The following is a 24319-nucleotide window of genomic DNA, read 5'->3' as shown; positions in this document are numbered from 1 at the left end:
TCACTTAGGGTTATGCATGCTCACTACCTAGGAAAATCAAGATCATATATGCATCTGCACAAATAAGGATTTAGGTAGAATCATGGAATAGTTTGGGTAAAAGGGACCTTTGAAGCTCGCCTAGTCCAACACCCCTGCAATGAGCAGGGACATCTTCAACTAAATCAGGTTGCTCAGATGTTTAAAATGGAGTACTTGGGTCTGAGTACTGAGGCCTCATGCTACTGCAACAGCCTCTTGCTTAAATAAATAGCAAACAATCCACCTTGCCACCTAGGCACCACGTAAACCTCTAGAGCACAAAGGGGAGAACATCCTCAAAAAGCATCTCCCAAGTAATGCTGATAGAAACAGACATGCTGCCCTGAGGCTGCTGACCATGCAAGCACCAGAGGAGGAGCACGCTTCCAGCCCCTGTAACACAGGTCCAACACTGACAGCACAGGCTCTGCAGCTAGCAGTCCCCATGCCAATGTTGATTTTCCCAGGGATTCCCTGAGGATCAGGCAGCTTTTGAATAATTTCAATTCAAATAGTAAACTAGAAAGCTTCTGTCAATACTCCCCAAGCAAGCAGCAGTGACAGAGCTGTTACATGCTGCTAAATGAGCACTCTCCCTTTCTGAGGCCGTGTGCCAGAGAAAGCTCCCAAAACAAACTGGGAGCAGCTCTGCCTCATTAGAAGGTACCAAAGGAACCACAAAATCAACTGAGCCAAAAAGACTACAACAGCAATGTCCAAATTACCTTAATTTCGGGGACTGTTATCCTTGTTTCTGGATTTTTATCGAGCATGCGTAGAATCAGTTCCTTGAGCTCTTCACTTATCTGTGCTCTGAGTAAAGAAAACAGCAGTATACAGTTGACCATGGAATTCTAAGTGCTCCATGCATGCACAGTCCTTACTGTGGTTATACTCTGTAGAGAATCTGCTCCACTCAGAAGATACTTTCTCTGCAAACCTGGCTTGAGAAAGGAAAGTCTCGTTGGCTTGGTTCCTTCTCAGGCATCATGGTCACTGCTACATGGTTGGGTTGTCCTGTTCTGCCCACTAACACAGCTGCACACTCTTAAAACACAGGACAAGGGATCAAGTGAATGAATGAAAGGACTCTTTAAAAACAGTTATAGGGGAATTTCAAAGGATGGATTCTGGGACAACAAAACGTAACTAAGGGCAGAACTGGAGCTGAACTGTGTGATACAAGAAGGGCAGTACTTGATTTGCCAAACCTCCACCATGAGCAAATGTGCTGGATGAAACACCACCCTTTGACATCCAGGTTTCAGCTAAGCAGGTTGTGTTAACTAAACTGCTTCCATGAATGCTGATGGCAGCCAGTTCAGTAAGCGGGTATTTCCTACCTGTCCAGCTCAGCCTTGGGGCAACAAAAGGAGGGAATGAACAGACTGAGAGAAATGCATCTGATTTTTTAACACTGTTTCTAAGATCTAAGTACTGGCATGCCTGAGCACAGAAGCCATTCTATTCACACGGAGCCAGTGGTCCTGCAGTCTGTCCCTGTAGTCTGTCACTAATGATGCAGGCAATGTCTTCAAAACACACTTGATCTGTATTATCAAAGTGCTACTGAAATAAAATGCCAGTGTATGACAGAATTGTATCATGCAGTTGAGAGCCTGTACCACAAACGACTTTTGAGATGATGGAATTTGGCAGCATGAAATGTCACCCCCCAGCAGGGTTGGATCTTAGACTGAAAACACTGATGAGGACTAGGTTCTGTGCCCACCTCCCCTGTACCCCACCAAGCAGAGGAGGGAATAAACTATCGTAAACCTAAATGAAGGCCATGTTACAGGAAGGGGTATTTCAGTTAAACACAGCTGCTGCTTAATAATGTATGGGTACTTTATGTGGACTTTGGTTACTATACCTTCAACAACCAACCACAAGGAAACACTGCTTGTTCAGTGGGGAAGGGCAGAAAGTGGGTTCAGTTTAAAGTCTGAACACTTTCAGAGCTGCATCAGGGGCCTGTAAGTCCACAGGCAGTATGGCCAAGACAAGGGGAATGGCAGGATGAGCCCTCAGAGACTTCCCACTTCCTCAGCTTCACTGCAGGTAACAATTAAAGTGGGAATGGGAAGAATGGTGCTGCTCCTGAGATGAGCTCCAGGCACAGAGAAACAGCTATGGGGAGTGACAGTGCATTTAGAAAGTTATAATAAATAGGCTCCCACAGGAGAACCACACTGAGATACATGCTAGATGGTGTTTTTAAAACACTTAACATCAGATCTGTGCCAAACCAGCAACAGTGTTATTTAAAATACAATTAGAATACATCATCACCTAACATTTCTCTGTGTCAGACTTCTACGCAACACAGGATTAATGTCATAAGGAAAAGCCCTGTAAACAGGACCAAAGCAACAACGTGGGTTATGGCCGGGTCTCTGATTTCCCTTCTCTCCATGCTGTACCCGATGACATTTTTCATCTAAAATGCCTGCACTATCTATGGAGTGCATCTTTGAAATTTCTCACAGTTGCAGTTCTGTAACAGCTCTCAGGAAAAGGCAAAGCATCACAGAGCTCAGCACCCAGCCAGGAGGGCTGCCAGCACCACAGATCATTTTACAGCGTGCCTGCAGGTCAGAGAACATTGTCCTCAGTTTCAGCTCTTCACCAGGAGAAACCACACTCACCAGTAGAGCTTCTGGCTCTCTTAATACATGTCTGGACAGAAACTTCTCCAGCTTGCTTTTTAGTTGTACCAGTTTCATCAGGGTGTGAGCTAGTCCCATTTACCTTGTGTCATGCCAAGGACTTGCTGGCATGAATGCTAACCGCAGAGTGATAAATATTTACCCCAGCATCTCTAAGGGAAGGGAAGGGACAAATGACGCCAGTACAGTCAGCTCCATCTCTGTCCTAAAGGTTGTCAGGAAACAGGCAATGAGTTTCCATGGACTGTCTGCAGACAGGAATGTATCTTTTGTAGCCATGGTGAAATAAATTGAAACCAAAATATTCCCAAGTGTAGCGAGATGCTAATTCTGTGGGAGGCCAGGGTGGATCCACTCCAGTGAATTCCAGCTTTATGTGTGTGTGTTGCTGCCTTTATCTAACAAATAGATGTAGTTTAGAGAGAGCTGTCAACACCCAGTAACTCTCTGCTCCCCCACAACCCAACCAGGGGTGCAGCTATTTTTTAGGCTGGGAAAGCAAGTCACTGAGAAATCCAAATAAAATCACAGCCTAATTATCACTGATGGAACTGTCTGAATGAAGAAAAGGTTCTTAGCACAACCCAGTTAGCCCATTAAAAGTTAATAACTTACTGCAGAGACAGACGGGAACAGTCACTTGTAAGCTGACTGCTAACCCAAATACATGATGGCTGGGAGGATGGGAACGTTGCCAGGGCCCAAGCAAGCAGAGAGAACACTGCCAAGGAAACATAAACAACTTCTGCTGCAGTGCTGTCAAGACCAAGTCCTGCCCTGCCCATAGAGCAGCCAGTGGGAACACAGCAATGTGGCATGAGCAGCCTTTGTGTTCTAACAGCCCAAAGCCTGGTTTGCTGTAAAACCCCACCAACAGCACAGGGTTCTTGCCAGAGTTGCTCTATATCCATGACTGGGGCCTGTGTTTGCCATCTAACAAGCAGCCTGACCTTGTGGCCACAGGACGATGGGTCCCTTTCAACTCCAGATACTCTATGATACTCAATAAGTGTAACTGGACAAAGCCAGTAACTGGAATAGAACTGCATTTATTAAACCTCACCTGACAATTCAGTCCTTTTCGTCCATAAAAAGTTTAGTCACAGCTTAAAGATGACAGCTGTGGATTTCCTTCCCTCATGTTTCCGAGGAATTTTCTCTCAATACATAACTATTCATCATGCATTGATACTTTTGTAGGGCTGATACGGAGATTACACTTTCTCATATCTGTTGTCAGCTATCAATAAAATGGATTCTAATAAGTCTGTAAGGATTTGGTCTGAAACTTGGCACTCTGTGTACCAGTTCCTTACAGACTCTCAGTGATGGGGTTCAAAGGAGGAGGAAGGGATAAAACACTGGCTGCACATAAACTCCAGGCTGCTCCCTCTTTGTGCACCTCTTTCTAAGGTCCTTGAAATGTGTGGTCCACACAGACCTCAGCGTGGGCTCCAACAGCCTGAGCAGAGATGGCTCCATATGAGCTATCTGCAGTGTCTGTGAGCCAGTGGAGAGGTAATGAACCAGCCTGTGGAGCTTGTCTGACTCATCCCATCCAGAGCAGACTTCTAAACTAGGACAGACCGAGCACCCATTGCTTTCTGTAGACTCAGAAGGAAGCCTAGGACTGACAAGGCAGAGCCCCAGCCCTTCACTGGAGGGCTCTAAAGATTCAGTGAGAATCTCACAAAACATTCACGTGATAGATGCTGGGTACATGCACACATCATGGGCTCCCTGACAACACCCCTCCCTTCCTCTCCAGTATGAGTTGTGCCTTTCATTAGAGTTTTAATTTCCTCATGCTTGTTTTAAATCAAGTCATTTTATCTCTACATTTTTATTAAAGGAGCAATAGGGTCAGAAATTCTTTGCCTGACTACTGGGCTGATTTTGGAAGGAAGGGAAGAGTCCAGCTTTGGCTGCTTCATCTGATAGCAATCAGGAGAAATAAATTAATCACCAGCAGAAAGTCATGTGAGGCCTGAGGATGGAGGAAATTCATGAAGGGAAAACACATGGTGGCAGGGACTGAGCATAATATTGAGTGTAATCACCTCCTGCCAGGCTCCTCTGACAAGACCACAAACATTGCTCAGCACCTCGATGCTGAATTTCCCACTGCTCAGATGGCATGGGAGTGGCCTTGGCATGCCCCTCTGCAATGCTGAGTGCACTTCTGTGGGTTAGAGGATGTGCTGTGACTGTGCAGCCAGCCAGCCCACCTAACACAGCCCAACAGTCCCCAGTGTGCAGCTCTGGCTGTGGCCAACAGTGGTTTCCTTCACTGACCAAAGCAGGGTGGGAGCAGCCTCTTAGTATCAAATGAGTAAATTAACTTGTTTGGGGTCTCTTTCTAGCCATAGTCTGCCAGCACACAGGAAAAACACTTGTGTTCCTGGAGGATGTTGGAGAAGACTGAAGAGTGGGGATGCACCAAGCTGTGGTTGTGTATCTCAGGACAAGCATCCTTCTGTTGGACACTTTCCCCAGCTCCAAGTCCAAAGCATGTGTTTACTTAGAATCACAGAATCATAGAATAATTTAGGGTTGGAAAGGACCTTTAGATCATCGAGTTCCAACCCCTCTTCCCTGGGCAGGGACACCTCACACTAAACCATATCACCCAAGGCTTCGTCCAACCTGGCCTTGGACACTGCTAGGGATGGAGCATTCACAACTTCCCTGGGCAACTCATTCCAGTGCCTCACCACCCTAACAGGAAAGAATTTCCTCCTTATATCCAATCTAAACCTCCCCTGTTTCAGTGTTAACCCGTTACCCCTTGTCCTGCCACTACAGTCCCTAATGAAGAGTCCATCCCCAGCATCCCTACAGGCCCCCTTCAGATACTGGAAGGCTGCTATGAGGTCTCCACGCAGCCTTCTCTTCTCCAGGCTCAACAGCCCCAACTTTCTCAGCCTGTCTTCATATGGGAGGTGCTCCAGTCCCCTGATTATTCTCGTGGCCTCCTCTGGACTTGTTCCACCAGATCCATGTCCTTTTTATGTTGAGGACACCAGAACTGCACACAATACTCCAAGTGAGGTCTCACGAGAGCAGAGTAGGGGGGCAGGATCACCTCCTTCGACCTGCTGGTCACGCTCCTGTTGATACGCTCCTTAGACTGAGACCAAGATCTATAACCACACTGCTTTTGAAAATGAACACATGGAATCACTTGGTGGCTACCACATGGGGAGAAACACAAAACCCCAACCAAACCATGCATCCAGCATCTCCAGGGTCAAGTAGCCAGAGCAGAACTTACGAGACCCATGCTGAAATCCCTTCACTTCCAAAGATTTCAAGAGCCATTTCCTTTACTCCCTGTCCACACAACACAAACACATGAGCTGCAGAGGCAGCTGTAGTGCCTCAACAACATCATCAGCACAAAAACCATGAGAAGGACCCAGGAGAAAGCAAAGCTCTTCAGCCCCCCTTCTCTGTCCCCCTGTGGTGACCTACCAGGATTAATGCTGCACAGTGAATAACACTGAGAACTGAACTGTTATTTTACAGTAGCTGAGTAAAGTTCACTTACTCTTCTGGGAACTCCACAGGCTTGTTCTTGATCCTATTATGAAGACCCAGAATATATTCATCTATAAAAGGGCACTGTAAAACAAACAGAAGATTTTCCAGTTGTCAGAGAGCCTGGCATTGCTTAGGTGTTGTCACTCACATACACAAGTATAGTCTCTGTTCTCTCTTGATTCTACACAGAGATGGAGATAAATCAAATCTCCCCACAACAATAAATTGGGTTGCTCCTTATTAAGGAATAAACACAGAAGAACAGCAGAGGAATCTAGGGAATATATAAGTGGATTGGGATACCCCCCTCCATCCAGCCTATCAGGTGACCGTGAACTACACATTTTCCTTTTCTCTGCTCCACTTCTACCTGCAAAATGGAGATACTGGCCCAAATGAGACACCATTGTAGACACAGGTCAAAGAATACTTTCCACCCTGACTTAGCTCTGCAATATCACACCAGCAGTGGAGATAGCTCTGCCTCTGTCATCTCCCCTGCCACTTCCTACCCCTGATCTGGATGCCTTCCAGCTGGTGTGGTGGGATCTGCAGAGGTCAATGCTTGGACAGGAGGTTCAGGTCACATACCTGTACACACAGACCCCACATACCTGCTGTAGTGCTTGCCCTGGGAGAGGATGGGAGGGACGAGGGGATTTTTGTGACAGGACAGGGAAAAGCCATGACAGGACATGGAGTTTGCAGAATGCAGTTCTGAAGAGTTGGCTCTGCCAAAGAAGACTCTGTCTGGCCCACCTGAGCTTTGGCGACAGAGCTTTCTGTAATCTGGTTTGCTGAAGTGCTGCAGTAGCCTGGGATCAAACCTATGCCTCTCTCCATGCCCTGTCTGACCTGTTTCTAAATACAGGCAGCATGGATTAAACCTTCAACAAACTGTTCTTGGTGCTACCAATGCTGCTCTAGAGTTGTAGCATGAACACCGGCTCTGAACACAAAGATCAACTCTAGAAACCATCTTTCCACAGACTGCATTAGCTCCTTTTCATCTGCAGGGTGATGGGGGAAAACAGGAGCTTGCAGAAGACAGGTCTTTGTTTCTAACAGTTTCCTTTATTTGGAAAGGAATGAGTGAAAAGCCAGGCAAGAGAGACTGCCATGCAGAGCTCCAGCAGCTGAAAGCCAGCTTACCTTCCCGTAAACAAAGCAGTAGAGGGTAATTCCCATGGCCCATACGTCAAGTGCCTGAAAGAAAGCATGTACAGGCAGTAAATGAGATACAATCCAGATTATCTGAATGAGCTGGATTTTCCCACTGATTCAGAGAGCATTATTTGTATGCATTGAACATTTTCTGTTGTATTGTGCAGACTCTGCTTGAATTTGGGCTCCTAAAGGCATCTGTAGCATGCCTGAGGAACGAGGGCTGTGCTGGGACAGACATTGCCTCTCTTGTCCTTGCTGTGGAGTGCAGTGACCAGCAAGCAGCTCCTTCTTCTTACAGATGACACCATTCAAAGCTGAACCTCAAAAGTCTTCCAGGTGAAAAAAAACCCATTAGACCATATCCCTGTGCCTGCATTACAACCCTCAGCAGTGCCTCTCACTTTCAGGAGATCAAGATATGATCCTATTGCACAGCAGCCCCCTGTGCCTCTTGATTATTCTGCAAAGGAATCAAGTTTCCTTCTTTCCCTTTGGGCAAGGAAAAGACTCTTAACATGGCTCCTGTCTGAGCAGGGATGCACAGTAAAGTGTCTGCCTGCTGCCCGGAACAACCAGTGTGACTTCTGCCTGGACTGAACACAGAATTAGAGCTCAATTTTACTTAGGAACAACCCTAATTTGCACCACAATCCCTGGGTGAGCAACACACTAAGGTTGCAGGTGTGGTGCTGCCCTTTGTGCCATGCTTGGGGGTCCCATGAGACATCAAGCTGTGAGCAAAGACCTACCTTTCCACTGAAACTTTTGCCAGTGTCTGAAATGGCCTCTGGTGCCATGAAGGCTGGTGTCCCTGCTGTGCTGGAAAGCTGGGCATCATTCCCTTCAAATTGATTGCTGACTCCAAAATCAGCGATTTTGACATGCCCATCATCTCCCAAGAGCAAGTTGGAAGGCTTGATGTCCCGGTGAATGATCTTCTGGTAGTGCACTGAAACAAAAACACAGGAGCATGGTCTGTCACAGCAGCCAATGCACCCAGGGGAAGGAAACCTGTCCAGAAGGGCACCCCACTCAAAGCTACTGCTGTGCATGTAATCTAATGTAGTAGCAGTTCCATTCCCTATAGCCAATCCTTTTTGGTGCCTCACTGGGACGTACACCAGAGAACAACACTCAAACACATCTCTCACCAGTAATCATGCAAAGAAGAGGCATGAACCCAGAAACACCCCAGCCAGGGGGACCAAGCTTTGCTGTTGGAGAAGGAACCACTCAAACTCTGTAGATTTGTTTGGCCTTATCGCTTCAGCTGGTGGGTTGAGCAACTTGCTGTATGAAGCAGGGAGGGGTAGGGAAGTCGTTGACTCCTCAGGAACTTGGAGAACAAGTTTAAAAATCAAACCCAACTTTCAGAACACAAAATGACCCCAAAAGACTTTACTGAACAGGAGATGAAATGCACCAAGCCTTCACTGCCCTGTGCAGGGGAACGGGACCCCTCAGCCTCCCTCCTCCACTGGCCACAGCCACCGCTTTCACATTTCCTTCTTGCAAATAAAGCATGGGGTTTTTTATACCTCCACATAAGCCCTTTTCTTATCTCCTAGGAAACATGTAATTGGGTGGAGGAAATGCTGGCCTAACCCTTTCCTGCTTTACAAACCTGGTCCACACATTGCCATGAAGGCAGCCTGCTTTACAGAGCATCCCCATTTACGGTTTAGAACCAAGAAAGAACAAGCTTCAGGTTAACTGTTCTGCTCTTTTCAAGCCAGCTTTCCAGCAGGCCATATCTGGGGAGGGGAAGTCCCACTCAGAGGTATGTTTTTCTGGAAGGACCTCTAGTTAGTTTGAAGCACTGTTGGGGGATGCTCTCTTTGGCACATTAAAGAGCTGATGCAGAGACCCAGCAGACTAAAACCCACTGGAGAGCACTGGTGCTCACATCTTCTTCCAGATGTGCAGCAACTAACTGCATGACCACGTTGAGATGTGAGCCAGTTAATGCCATAACAGCCTGGCAAGGCAGTGAGGATAAACATGACAAACCCTGCAACAGCAGTCATTATGAGGAGACACCTGCTCTGCAGCGAAGCTGGTGGCAAGGTGACATTTCATTATAATATAGGGAGAGGAAAAAACAAGTGAGGGGGAGCAAGGAGTTCCTTCTGGAGATGATGAGCTGCCTTTCAGGCAGGTGTCTGCCTGATACCACATGGGTAAGATTCCCAGTGCCTCTAAAACAAATAAATACAGGGCACAAATACACAAGTACATCCCTGGAGCGAAGTGCGGAAACTGAGGGAGTTATACCAGGCAAGCAGGTACTCTAGGCTTCTTATTATTTCTTCCATACAGGAAAGTAAAAATCCCAAACCAAACCCATACACCAATTCCCATATCAAATAACTATTTATTTTGCAGAACCCATTCTCTGCCTTTGTGCAATCTAATAAAAGCAGAGGGAAAACGCAGGCAGCTTGCCAGCTGCTCTGTGTTTGTTCAGTGCCCAGCTCAGCCTGGTACCCAGCAGATCTGGGCACTGCTGGCTGTTAGGCACAGAAGCAATATCAAATGTTGAACAAATAAGAAACACATCCTTCACAAAAATCAAAGCCATCAAACACTATGGTCAATGAACATTTGTGCTTCCCAGTCCAGAACATCCATGTGCTTGATGTGAGTGTTAGGGACAGTCTGACCAGTACTGCACAGTGCCTGAAGGGCAGAAGAGCACAGGCTGTGCTCTCAGGAGTGAGCCTGACACATCCCAGGGCTTTGCAGTGCAATGTCAGCCAGGTGCTTCTGCAAACCTGGCACACAGTTTAAATCATACACCAGGATGGGAAAGAGATGGGTGCAGAGGGAAGTGGCTGGCTAGGTCAGGAGCAGCAGTGTCCAACCGGGCACCATGCTGCTGTTTGTGTGACAGTAATGAAAGTCTTGTGCCAGCTGGCTCCAAAGACTTCTGCTATCTCCAAATCCTCTGCCTCCTAATCCAGCTGCCTTGTACACAGCCATGAAGGGAGAAAGATGTGGGACAGGAATTGTGCACTGAGCACCAGCTGGTGTAAGTGAACAAGGCTCCATCACAGCTGCAAGAATTGTAAGAGCAAGTGCTCATGTTTGCCAAGAGATGATTTGGAGTGGAGCTGCTAACCTGATGAAAGCAACCTGAAATCTCTTTTCGGCTCTGATGCAACACAGTTCTTGCAGTCCCAGTGTGTCAGCTGCTGTGGGCGTCCTCCCCTGCACAGCTATCCGTAACAGGCTTCAGGCTTAAAAACACACTGTCTTATCCTCTCCCGCCCTGTGCCTTGCCACTGGTACAGCTCAGTACAATACAGGGCTGCAGAAAGAAGAGTAAAAGATGCCCCCAAAATCATTCCCAAGCAACAGAAAAACGTGGCTGCAGAAAGGCAGCAGGACTGCTCATCCGGAGGACAGAAACACACCTAAGCTCAGAAAAACTTCCCAACCCATCAACTCCTGCTGCAAGTGCAGATCTCCTGCAGGTAACACACTGCAGGGAGAAGGGCAGGAAGCAATTAATTCAGCAGGGCTGGCCAAAGGCTGACAGGCAGAGCAGTGGGATGTGCCTGCAGTGACTCAAGCATCACTGCCACATGCGGTGGAAGGAGCTGGGGACAGAGCTGTCTTGCAGGAAAGGTACTTGTTAAACCAGTGTGATCTGATGTCCAGCACAACATGCAGAGGGAAAGATGGTGTTATCCCTGCAGAACTCCAGGGAGAGAGCTAAGCATCTCAGAAATAAAAGCCTAATGATACCCTCCAGACTGCTGATGACTGTACAGAAGGGACAGGACCCAAAGAGCCACCCAAGGAAGAGCAGGACGGCCACAGTCAGTTAAACACAATCACCAGCACAAGTTAACCCTCTAATGTCAACAGCCTGAACCATCTGGGAGCAAGTTTCTTCCCTCTGCAGATGTAAGAGCAGCAGGTAGGCAAGGGACCTTCGTTAGGATTGCTATTCAACGTCACTGCAAGCCAGGACCAGAGGTCCCAGAAGCAAAACACTCTTCCTGTCCTTGGGTTTAAGGACACACTGTGATGCCCCTGCTAGCAAACAGGAGCAGGGCTGTGTCAGTCACAGAAAGAAAAGCACTTTCAACACCTGAATAAAAACCCCAAATGTGCTTTAAAGAAGTATAACCAAAATAACTCTCTGTAACAGCTAAACTTGCTCCATCAGGGTTTGGGGATTATTTCAGACTAACCCATGACCTCCTCGGGAAGGACCATCCCATCCATGCCCCCCTTCCAAGCCCCACTTACCACACACAAGGGGGACATCGACAGCTGAAACGCACTCATTCCCCTCATTCCCATGCAAATGTACTTGTCTGCATCCCTCCCAGAGTCAAAAGTCCTGGAAAGGATCCTGCTCCTAAAGCAGAGGCCAGCAGCTCACAGGAACAACCTGCCGAGGCTCCAAGATGCTCTGTGCTTTCTGTGCTGACAGGCCCAATTCGAAGAACAGATCAATACCTCTTCATAATGAAAATGAAACAGTGTTAAGATATCACAGAGCCCTTAGGAGAAAGTCTGATTCTGCAGCACTCTTAAATTCAGTTTTATTAGATCAATCCTTCACCTCAGTGGAAAGGTGACAGAAGTTCAGGGCTATTTGCATCTGAATAACAATTCCATGGATTTCTAGAGCATCATCTAGGCAAAGATCCCGAAGCACATTAGAAAGACTTGTTTGCTAACCTCAGAGCCACCCCATGAACGAAGCAGGCAGGACAGGTGAGAGCCCACGTCGGACACTGTCATCACAGCCTGTATTAGAAAGCCTGACCAGGCACATCTCAGGGTGATGCTTCACCCAGCGGGGCTCAGAAACAAGGGAAATCACACCTAAAAGTTTAGACTGTCTCCTGACTTTGGGCATGGAGTGCAAACACCTAAGAAAAGCTGGCTTGAAGGCTAATGCTATGTGGTGGAGAGATACAACCTCAGAGGATTCAGAGCACTCAGGCTGTGAGCAGCAGTTGGGAAAGGACTATCTCTTCCTCTCAGTTACAGACATCGCATTACAATTGCAGGTATGCTACACCTACTGCCTGTAGCAGCTGGGATGAACCCATGCTTGGGTGTTCAAATTTGAGAGCATATGAAATAATTGCCCAAAATAAAAGGTCTCTGAAAATCTGGCTTTTCAGGACTTTGTTTCTCCATTACGATGTATTTTAAGTCAGTGGTATTAGCATCATGAATACAATAGTCTGGGGTTTTAAGTACAAACCGAAGTAATCCAGAGTTCCTCAGAGCAATGAGGATGTGGGGTGTGCCATGCTGGGGCTGCCCACTGTTCCTGCTTTCACACCTTCCCAAGAGGGGCAGAAAGAAGAGCACCCAGAGCTCCATGAAAAGCTGGTCCTTAAGGCAGCCCTTGTCCCAGTATGGACTCTGAAAGCCTCTTCAGCAGCACACCTGGATTACTCACATCTTCTCAACAGTTTCAGGCAGTCTGTACCCACTTCTCATGTGGTGCTTCATCAGCATCACAAGCATGGTTTCTCATGCTTGGCCCTTGGACAACAAGACAGCGTGTCTTTAATGTCAAGTGGCTGTCACAGCTGCCTGGTGGCACTCTGCCATCCAAATGCCTCCAAGCTTCCAAACAATCTGGGTGCTGACTATCCAGGGAACTAGCAGCTAGTCTGTATTTCCAGGCCACAAAACATGCCCATTGAGGACACTGCTTTGGCACATGCTGAGCATCATCTCTGAAAAGCCAGCGGGTGATTTGGGAATGGTATTAAAAGAAAGCAATGGCTCCTACCTGTGAGTGCAGCACACAGCCCTGCCTGGCCTCTCTGCGTGTCTCCTGTTGCTCTGCCTCTCTGCCCCATCACTGCTTGTTAGCACAGCTCCACTGAACACATCATTTGTTGCTGCTCAGTCCCTTGGCTTTTGCTGCAATGTGCAACTCACTTCACAAATGCTTCCCATATCTAGATCCCACAAGCCATTCAGAGACTAAATAGGCTTTCCTTTTCACTCAGAAGCAAACATCTGGGAACTCTCTATCTAGATTGACAACCAGAGAAGACCAAGAAGGAGAAGAGGTAGAAGTGCTAGAAACAGAGAGATTGTTCCTCGATCCTTTTAGAAGAGGTGCTTTTCACTGCATTCCCTTCTGGAAACCTTATTCCTCCAACAGGCTAATACCAACTTGCTAAAAGCTCATTTAAAAATTATCCATATAAAACTTTGCAGTGCATTGACACATCCTATTATTTACTGAGTCTGAAGCTGAATTATAGTTGATTAGAAACAGAATCCCATTCCCATTCAAGGGCAAAAGCAATCCATATGGTGCTACTGCAGAGTCTACTTAGTATTACTCTCACATCAGCCCTGTAGCAAAGAAATGATTTAACACCCTCCCAAGAAAACTGCTGCACCACCATCCAGAGCTTAAGACAGAATTCTGCTCTCTGAAGCAAGCCTCTGTGCTTGCCTGCAGTGTTTCACTGAGAAAGAGACAGAGGATGTGGCTGTAGTGGGCTGTGCAAAGAGAACACCTTCCCTGTCATGTTCAGCTCATTGCAGGAGCTTTGTGTAGCTGGGGTGAGGATCCCAGCTCTCTTCACTATTCTGCCACTCTCTTCCTCCATCCATCAAAGCTTTGCCACTTGAAAAGGGGGATCCCAACACCCAGCACTGCCCAGCACTTTGGAAGAGTTCAGTTTCCATTTGTGCTCCACCTTCAGCACCTGCTGACCATCGTACTCTTGGCAAATGTGACAGGGATAGGATACAGCCAGCAGGAAGAAATAGGGAAGGGGAAGAAGAGGTGGAGCCTTGCTAAAGGCTTCTACACCAGTCCTCCATCCTATATGAGCACATCACATATCACCAGCCACAGGACAAGCTTCCTGCCATGGCTACACACATGCCAATGTTGTTTGAGGGATCACTGGGAAAGCTGGAAGCAGGGTATGTGCAGCAGATACTGCCAGAACAGCCACTCTGTGCCATGGGCTGCTTCTAACCCTGAGCACAGCCACTTACATAACTGCATCAAACAACATCACAAATCAAACGGCCTGATCTTTCTTAAGAGGCTCTAGCACATCTCTCTGATCTGCTCCACCAGCTCATTACTCTCACTCTTACACAAGGCCCTCATCCACCAGTATCAGCAACACTTGCGGCTATGTGAAAGGGTTTTTGGTTGTTTTAATCATCTAAACAGAGCTTGTCTGCACATGATAAAACACAAGCCAGCTCCTCTTCTCCTGGTGCTGTCATTTAGAACACCCAGCACCTTCCAGCTATAGCTGCAGTTGAGAGTCCTCACCTCTACATGCTCCGCTCAGAGGAGCTCTAACTTGTGCAGGCAAGAGGCAGGAGCACAGGAGGAGCAGTTCCCTATTTCCCACATGGGAACGGAGGCACAGACGGACCAAGCAGCTTGCTGGGAATCACAGCAGAGCATGTAGCAGCTCCATCACAGACTCGTGTCCCAGCTCTGCTGGCCCACACCAACATGAGGTCTGAGGAACTTGCCTCTGCCAACAGCCAAACCAGACCAAAGCCATTTATGCCACTGATGCTTCAGTGCACTCACATGGGCTTAGGTTGCAGTAGATATTTTCAGAAGAGACAAGCCTGTGTTGACTCAGCTATTGATTTATTAGCTTAAATTTCCTTTTAAGACAATGGAAATTATACTCACATCCTGATGGTCAAGTAGATTAAGCCTCATCTCAGAAAAGCCAGCTCTGATTTGCATATTAGGCACTTAGAGCTCCAGAGCATCACAAGGATTCATACAGGTGCCCTGCAGAGAGCTGCTGCTGGAAAAGTAACTTCCCAATGGCTTTAGCTGTGCGTCATGACTCTCCCTTCAACCCAGTAGGCTCAGATGAGACAAGCATGCAGAGTCCCTGCAGAGGGGACCAGAACTGCCACCCTTAGTTTCCTTAGACACAGTCACAGGAGGGAAACTGTGCACTTTCTGCAGAGAATACAGGAAATAATGTTTTTCCTTCCTTTCAGTCACACTGACAGCGACTGTTAGAGCCTCTTGTGAGCTGAATACAACACTGAGCTGGCAGCTGAACAGCATTGGGGCAGTTGCTATGCTTCATCTCCACTGTGCAAGTGAGCAGGGTTTTCCCGTGGGTCAAGCTTGTGTGCATGCTCTGCACCAAGTATCTGTTCCTGGCTAGTGTCATGGCCAGGCTACCTGCCCAGACACACCGTCCATTTGCTTATTCTTTCCTTAGGCTCTTACTGAAAGAAGCTACTTGTGTCCCAGTCCTAAAACCAAACTGGGATGGATACCTGCCTGACATATCCCTCAAGCCTTCTGAATACAATTCTCACTCACAACCTCTCCTGTGGCTCCCACATACATCTGCCACTGGAGAAGAGTTTAAAGTATCTGCTCCTTGTGTTGAACCAAACATTTGCTCCCAACAAGAAAACGTTTCTGTCCAGCAGACAGCAGCCTGACACTGGAAGAAAACCCTCCCATTACATGCTTCACCTGGTACTGGTTTCCACTGTTCATCTGCCAAAGCAAACTGGCATGACACCAAGTTCTCCTTCAGTGAAACCCATTTACTGTCCAGTTATTAAATATAAGTCACTATGAGTTAGTCCAGGATATCTGAAGTAAACCAGCAGAATATCTTTGTCCAGCAACCCTTTAGGCTTTGTTGTGGGGTGGATATGTCAGCTCCTGCAAGCTTTCCCTAACAGATGGTCAAAGGGGTGGAAGGCCACTTGGCACAGACTAGAACAGCCTTGAAAAGCCACCCATGAAGATGTGACAGAGGTCTATAACCCAGGGGTGGCACAGAGATGGCATGATTGTTCCCAAGACACTGAAACCTGCAGGATCAGGCTCAGCCCTGAATTAACCTTCCAGCTTTCAGGGTTGACTCTTGCCACAGCTGCTAACTCCCTCAGTGACTATTCACTACCCAGCACACCTATTTCTGCTGAGTATCATTGGGAAAGCAATGTTTGCCTTACTACAAGGGAGGCTGAAGCTTAAATAACCCCAGATAAGCACTACTAGAGGGAAGTTACAAGTGGAAAGGGAGGTAATTGCACATATCCCCAATTCACAGAGATGCTTAAGCACATGCTTTAGTTAATGATACAAATAATCCAGCAAGACTTTGCCATCCAAAGAACTGAAGTACATTCTGCAATTACCACTGCAGGAGCACTTACAACACCCAAACAACAGCCTGTCTCCCCAGCACACGAGGGGGTGTGTGCAATGCTGTCAGTAAGGGCGGGTGGGAGGTGTGTGTGCTTACAAGCGGGAGCAAAAGCACTTTGTTTTGTAGGGCCCATTTCACCAGGATAGGAGTTAAAGTTTGCATGTGCTTAAGTAACTCCTGACATAGTCCACACAACAGAGCCCAGGTCTAAGACAGGAGTACAAGAAACAGAACGTGAACCAGTTAAATTATGGCCCTTCAGCTCAAAGTGTTTCTCAGCAGTCTGGGGACCAGAGGAGGGGATTCTCTACCATGGGTGGATCTCCCTGGCTCTCACACTGAACCTGCCTGTTTCTTCGTTGCTTAATGAATGAGGCTGGGACCGTGCCACTGCCTGGATGGGGGAGCTCTGTCCCTGCCTCCCACCATGCCCAAGCCACTCTTCCCAACCACCATGGGATATTTCTGCTCTCATGTCCACTGCCTCCCTCCAAGCACTTCTGCCCAGAGCCAGCCCTCTCACAGGCCTCTACCCCAGGCAAGCATCACCAATAACCAGTGGAGTCTAATCCCCATGGACACATGGTGGCCAGGGACCATGTGCCACCACTGGTAATTTAAAAGGTGAGCCCATGTCTCCCACCATGCAGCCCCTTCCCACTCATCCCAGCCCATGTGCACTCAGGGCAATGCACAGCCCTGGATTAATACTTTGCAGGCTCCAACAGGAGTTTGCAACTTGTAATTCAATAAAGGCCAAGCAGCAATGATGCATTTGCTGCTGTGATGACTGCAGGCTTCAAGCAGCTGCATGGTTATTGAGCCTCCCAAATTACATAACAATTATGTATGCTTACACCAAAATTACCTTGCAATCTTTGCATTGCCTGGCAACACTTCTCCTTCAGTGTGCACAAACTGGTGTGCTTTTCCTCTTAATCACACAGTAATTGCCATGCATTTAGCCAGAACACCATTTTTAACTTCCATTTGCTAATAAAATAAATGGTTACTCAATAGCCCAAAATAAAGCATCCTATTGTTCCTGTTGCTGGGAATGCTTGGGCATCCTATAATTTATTACCCACTTTCACTCTGTCTGCCTAGGACTACCCACACTTTACTTTTATTTAATGCTATCTTCAAAACTCCAGGTCTCCTCCAAGCAGGAGCTGTAATGCCAGCAGCACCCAGCACAGCAGAGCTGGGCTCTCCCAGCTGAGGCAAGCAGGTTCTGCTGTAATCTGAATGCTAATGAGAATACAAAAAGCTGCAGTCTTCACCCTTCCAACTCTACTGGAAAGCAGTCTTGAGCTTCCCATTCATATACACATTCTCACCAACTTCCTGACTGATTCTGGCAGCACCTGGAAGCTTCTGGACTGTCCCAGGCTTGCAAACATTGATTTTATTTCCACCCACTTGTTCAAGACAAAACCAGAGGTGGTGTTTGTGTTGCAGTGTGGCGATGGAGCCGGGCACTGCAAACCACCTTCCTCTGCCTCAGCAAGGTCTATAATGCTCGGAGAGTTTTCTTTGCAGGTGTCTGAAACCAGGTGAGGCTTCAAAAGCCTTAAAGAAGCAAGGGGCTTGCTCTGGCTCGGAGGAGCAAAAGCTTGCAGGGGCCACTGGAAACTGATGAAATGAGGCAGAAGCAGCCCAAAGCTCTGCAGCGGTATGAAATGTTACTTTGGAGTTTGATGCTGCTACACACCGACTTTTTGAAAGCACAGTCAAAACAATTCCCTCTGGTTTATTAAAGGAGCAGGTTCTTATTTCCTAAGGTTGAAACAGCTGGAAAGGGTAATTCCTTCTGGTTTAAACTGGCTACCTCATTATTTTGTTTGCTGCCCCTTAGTTCTTGTGGTTTTAGATACAGAGAAAGATCCAAAGAAGATTCATCCCCTGTTCATCACCTCCCTGACAGTTAGGATTTTATCAGCCTTTGTCATATTACACTTTCCCATAGTAATTTTAACAGCTTTAGTCTTTGTACATGAGATGTTCCAGCACCATCCTGATCACCCTTCTCAGCCCTTTTTCAGTTCTAGAGAGCTGTTTCTACGACAGGCTGAGCTGACTTGCACAGTACATTCAAAGTACTCCTTGCCTGTACCTAAAAGTCTTACAGATCCAAATCACTGTCTAATGACATTTTTTGCTTTCTTCTCTATTTCATACCCAATAATTTCCCAAACCTTGTTAGCTTTGCTGAATGGCACTAAGTAATGAGCTGGCATTCTCAAGAGAACCCTCCAGAATGAAGCCTGAGTGAGAATACCTAATTTAGAGCCCATCATGATGCACGTATCTTTAGTGGTGTTTCTCCCCCTCATGCATTACCCTGCAGTCAGCAACTGATAAAAATGAATTTTTATCATTCCATCACTTGCTATCGTGGCATCTTCCTGCCAGACTTCACAGTCAGCTCTAACAATGCGCATTCTGAATAATTAGATGTCATCACCAACCTCTCTTACTGTACTCTACCCTTTTGCTGGTCAGTCAGGAATATATTGAACAACCCAGGCCACAATATGCATTCCTGTTTAACTGCACTAGTGACTTTTCTTCATTGTGAAAGCTGTATTCCTACTTTCCTGACTGTTTAGTCATTAATCCACAAAAGGCCATTCATCCAAAGAGACTTAAGAGCGTCTTTATGAGTTACTGACTTATGAGCTTCTTTATGAGTTACTGTTAATGGATCTAATCAAAAGCTATTTGGCAGTCAAAACACAATTAAGTAACAGGATCATCTTATCTACATGTTTGTTTTCTCCTCTGGAAAACTAATAGATCTGTAAGGCATGAATTGCTTCTGCAAAATCTGTATTGTCTCTTCCTCCTCATATTCAGCCGTCTAACCATGGTCAGTTCTTTAGTGCATCAGTGTGCAAAAGAAGCAGTCAACGACGAGATCACAAACTCTACAGAAGGGCTGTCTACAAGGAGGACAGCAGAATCAAACAGGCACAGAGACAAATGCAGCTCACCAGCAGTCTCACAATGCTCCCAGGTGGTACAGAAGCAGTAACTGCAGACCAGCCAGCTTATGGGTATCTCTTGCACATGAGACCATGCTCCATGGGTCCTGGCAGCACCCTGTGCATGAACTGCTCCAGTGCAAGTAGCTCAGGTGAGGATATAGGCAGGGCCCTAAGATGAGTGAGCAGCAGGGGATCCACGTTGGGCCTTATTTACTTTGTTCCAGCTGTATCTAACTGGCTCAGTCCATGTCACTGCAAACACCCATTTTGTGGCTCTGCTATTACCTTCAAAGACACTCTCTGGAAGGAGATAAACAGAAGAAAAAAAGGAAGCAACTATTTTCCTAATGTCCTTTCCAAGGAAAGCCAGCTCCCCACATCTGTGATACTGCTTGGGTGAACCTGAGCTCAGGAGGGCCACCACCAACTGCAAACCCCATCACATGCAATTAGAGGAGACCTCTCTTGCTCAACTGAGTCAAAAGGCTTCCCCCCAGCTGAGCAGGAGGCTCTGCAAAGCTGCTGTCAGTGCTGGTGGTACTCACAGTACTCAATGCCCAGGACGATATCTCGGAAGTAGAGCCGAGCCTGCTCCTCACTGAAGGGGTTGTCACTTGGTACCTCCATGACAGGCCTGTTAGGAAGAGGGAAAACAACTAAGTACTTTGCAGAATGGCAGTAGCACTCCTTACTGGAGGAGTTTCACATTCTCCATCACCACATCCCCACCACTGAGGGCCACAGTCCCACAGATTCTGGGTGCTGTGACATGGGATGGAGGCACAACCATCCCTTCTGGACATGGTGACACCAAGGTTAGTGAGCTCAGCTAGAGGTGGCGGGTGGCTTTTCACAATCCCTGAAGCCAGTATGAGCCACAGAGCCCTTGCCAACATCAGGATTAACTGCTGCTGGCTGCACAAAACAATGCAAGTACTATTCACTCAGGGTGCTAGTGGGAAGAGCAGAGTGAAAGAACAAAACTGGATCTGGCCTTAGGTTTCTTGCCGAAGCTACTCATGGCTGTGAGCACCGGCACCACCAGGAGGTACCAGGCAGCAGTGGAGAAGAGCCCGTTGCTGTGTACTGGATGTCATGTCTGCTGGGGCTCAGTCCTGAAGCAACACCAGCATGCAGCTAGCCTAAACCAAGGCAGAATCTAGACACAGACTCCTGGCTCAAAGGTTAACTGGGAATGTTTCTAGTGCATTGTGCTAAACTGCTTTGAAAACCTATTTAGCTGTTCCGGGATCAGCCATTCAGCCCTGAACAGCCAAGGTTACCTGCTCATCTTCTCCTCTCCCTTCCTCTGTATGCTTCCTTTGTATGCTTTCCACTGCTGAGAGATGCACAGTATCCTCTAAAAGCCCCTCCTCTGCCTGTGCCTGAGGGCAAAGAGGCTGTAAGAGCTAGTCAGCATCTCTGTTCCCCAGAGGAAGAATGGCAGGAGCTAAGGATTTAACTGCAATGGGGGTTAATCCTACTTGTGCTCAGCAGCTTGACCTTGCATTTGGACATATGCCCACTGACTAGAGCTGGATTTAAGTGAGTGCGCTTCTGAAACACTGTCCTTGCAACCAAACCCTGCTGAAGAGCCCATCTCTGATCCAGGGAGAGAACCAGGCTCTGTGGCTCTTCCCCTTAGCACCCAGCAGCGAATCCTCCCTGCAGCATTGCTGCCCTCTCCCCTGCTGCCCATTTGATTGATGACCATCTCCCATTTGCATTTTCCTGCCACTGCCTTCCCTCCCTCTTTCCACACATTTTCCTGCTGCTGAAAGCAGGGAGAAATAATGTGAGTGGCAGGACTGGCAGAGCCACTAATGGAGTCTAATTGCCTTCTGCTAGAGGCAGACAGGCCACACTGCACGTTCCTTGGCCACAGCTGATTACAGGAGCTCCCCCTTGGCCCCCTCTCCTACAGGATAGATATCAGCCTTGTCACCAGGGAGACTGGGGAGCCTCTCACCAGCAACCCACTAGAGCTGGCAGCCTGCAAGAGGCTTGCTTATGGGAGCAGAGGGAAAATCAAGCCTTTTGGGAATCTCCCCCATCCTGGCAGAGCTCCCCTGAGCTCTGTGTGACTGTGCAGAGCTGCAGAATCAGTGCAGCAGTAGCAAAAAGCAGTGAGGAGACTCCCACCACCTTATCACTTCTTCTGCAATGGGAAAACAAACAGCCTCCCACACCACCTTAGTGGTAGGGGCAAAGTAAGGCAATGGGTGGCAAGTAAGTGTTGATGCAACCTTAGACCCCTTGTGCCAGAGGAAGCCACGATGTGGCTGTTACCCAGCAGAGTATTGCTATTAAAACCTTTTCTTCCAGGCATCTGATGGGGAATTGGCTTCCAATTTGTTTTCCAGATCAAAGCCTGACACGAGGAGATGCCCTCCTGCCCATCGTTATTCACCACATCATTCCATGCTGTAACAGAGCAAAACAGCTGGATTTTGCCTCCTTTGTGCTGGCCTGCAGAGAGCAGTTTGCCACTGCACATATTAAACCTCCATTTCACCTAGGAAGCTAATGATGACCACCAAAACTCTCGACAGAGGGAATCCCAGGAGGGTTACTTACCCTTTCCTCAGGAGATCAAACACTGCAAGAAAAGGAAATCAAACCATGAATGAATCAGAAGGGCTTATTTGTTTTTTCAGCATCTACAAAACCACATTCATTCCCATACCTGCAAAATCAATTTCCCTCCAATTCACATCTCTTCCCTCACCCATGTCAGTGAAAATATTCATCTCTTCAGCAAAGACAAGTATCTCCCGCCCCTGCCGGCTCCACGCAGGGAGGCAGTGGGTGCTAATTTATCAGCCACATCTCTGCTGCTCCCAGTGCTTCTGTGAGTCCTGGCTCCTTCAGCACCTCCAGGGAGGCTGGTTGGTGTGGTATTTCTGCTAAATTGCTGATGCTGAAGGAGCTGCTGTAAGAACATGTTGCTCTGTTTCTGCTGTGTCAGTCAGCAGCACAGCTACATGGTTGTCAGAAGCAAACGCGCCCTGGCAGGAGCAACTGGAGAGGATTTGTTGGTGTGAGCTGAGGTTTGTAGAGCACATCAGTTTTTTGTGTGTGATGAGGGGGCCAGTGGCAATGTGGTTTTCTGATCCCCTCTCCTGCAAACCGGAGAAGGATCTGGTTTATCTAGTAGGAGAGCTCTTTCCTCAGGAATTACTAAGGAGTTTCTTTGCATCTCCCAAGCAATCCAGTCAGATTGCCTTCCCCAGAGCACCAGGCAGCCCTGCTTACACCTGCAGTGCTGGACCACTGAAGGTCCAAATACAACAAGGCAGCCTGCATTGGCTCATCTTGCCCTCCAGGCTGAAGAAGCTACAGCTTGTGGCAGCGTTTCAATATTCAACCATCCTCTGGCATTGCAGGTTACCCAGTTCCTGTTGGCACCCTCCATCCCCTGCTTTTCTCCCAAAGAGCATGCAGCAGAGTGCTCACAGCAGTACTTCATGCCAGCAGTAACTAGCAAAGAGCAAACTCCACGTTCTCTAGCTTAGCTCGGTAGTGGGAGGCATTTTTGGAAGGAGGAAGGTGCAGTTCTCACTGGCTGGGTCAGCAGGAGGATGGAGGAAGCCCACTTGCAGAAGGCTCAGTCCTGAGCAGTGCTGAGCACCCGCAACTTCTCCTTGCTGCTGACAGAGCTGCAGAGGCATTGACTTTGCATTGCTTTGACTGAACCACTCATGGGATCCCAGGCAGAGCAAATGGGAGCAAAGAAGTGACGGGGCATGGAGAAGAGAGACACAACCACTGCCCCCTGCCCAGGGACCAGTGCAGCCTCCCCAGGAGCCCCAGTGGGACCACTTGTCCACCTGCTATTGCTGCCAGTTCTGAAATCTTGCTCCACAACTTGTTGGGGTTTGAGGTTGTGGTTTTTTTGTTGTTTTCTTCTTTGCTGCAGCTGTTTTGAATTCCTCATGCATTTGTTTTCATTCATCAAAGCTTGCTACCTCATTTCTCCCCTTCTCTCATCCCTAGGAGTTCAGGCCTTTAAACAAGGGCCTCAGCTGTCCTCCCCATCACACATGCATCAGCCTTGGCTGCTGCTTTGAGACGCTCACAGAGTGCCACCAGGCTTCAGCCGGAAGGGAAAAGTGGCCTTTCAAAGGCAAATAGCTTCATTTGCGAGGCAGAGCCCCCTTTCACAAGCAGCTTCAAAAGCATCCCATAATTATTTCATGAGAAGCAACCTTTGAGCCTGTCTCATGAGGAAACATTACAGGGAAGCAGAGACAGAAGAGGGTCAGCCATTCCCCTCCTCTGGGCCATCTCATAGGGCAATTCAGTGCTGCTGTTGTAGGGGGACCTCAGGCTCAGTGGGATGTTCAGTGTCTCTGCAGGGGTCAGACTGCTTTCCAGCGTCACCACCACTATCCACTGCCCAGAGGCAGAGTCTGGAGAGACCAACCTCATACCAGGAGGATGAGGAACCATCCTGCACCCTTCCTTTTTCTCCCGGCTCTAGGACTGGAACTGACATATACATAGGGGAGGGCAGAGCCTCTGTCACATCTTTCTTTGTGTCCTCATGTCAAAGGGATGTGCACAGCTGTACAAAGACACAAGGCTGCCTTACTCTACTGCAAGGGGCCCTTCCATCCCAGTTGCCTTTAGAGGCATTTAACTTTTCAGAAAGGATAAGTCTGCTGAAGTTGGTACAGGTTGCCTCTCAGTACTGACCCCAAGCCCTGCTACTTGCATTACTATGTCTAAGCCCAGATGGTTCTGG

General features: G+C 47.8%; 1 protein-coding gene across 3 annotated transcripts in view; it reads right to left on the bottom strand.

Moving 5' to 3' along the window:
* CAMKK1 (calcium/calmodulin dependent protein kinase kinase 1) overlaps positions 1 to 24319 on the bottom strand; it is a 91873-nt gene that overhangs the window by 8506 nt on the left and 59048 nt on the right. For all 3 annotated transcript variants that reach the window (XM_061355501.1, XM_061355500.1, XM_061355499.1), the window contains exons 8-13: positions 22150 to 22171; positions 20118 to 20206; positions 8153 to 8352; positions 7389 to 7442; positions 6244 to 6317; positions 747 to 834 (exon numbers count right to left, since the gene is read on the bottom strand). In XM_061355501.1, coding sequence (XP_061211485.1) covers positions 747 to 834; positions 6244 to 6317; positions 7389 to 7442; positions 8153 to 8352; positions 20118 to 20206; positions 22150 to 22171 — 527 coding nt within the window. The remainder of the gene's footprint in view (positions 1 to 746; positions 835 to 6243; positions 6318 to 7388; positions 7443 to 8152; positions 8353 to 20117; positions 20207 to 22149; positions 22172 to 24319) is intronic.

This window comes from Neopsephotus bourkii, unplaced genomic scaffold, assembly GCF_033783945.1.
Source record: "Neopsephotus bourkii isolate Nb327-2 ecotype Australia unplaced genomic scaffold, CSIRO-AGI_Nbou_v1 NB_804, whole genome shotgun sequence".
NCBI lineage: Eukaryota > Metazoa > Chordata > Aves > Psittaciformes > Psittacidae > Neopsephotus > Neopsephotus bourkii.
Note: the sequence above shows the minus strand (reverse complement) of the source record. Positions and strands in the feature narration are given on the sequence as shown.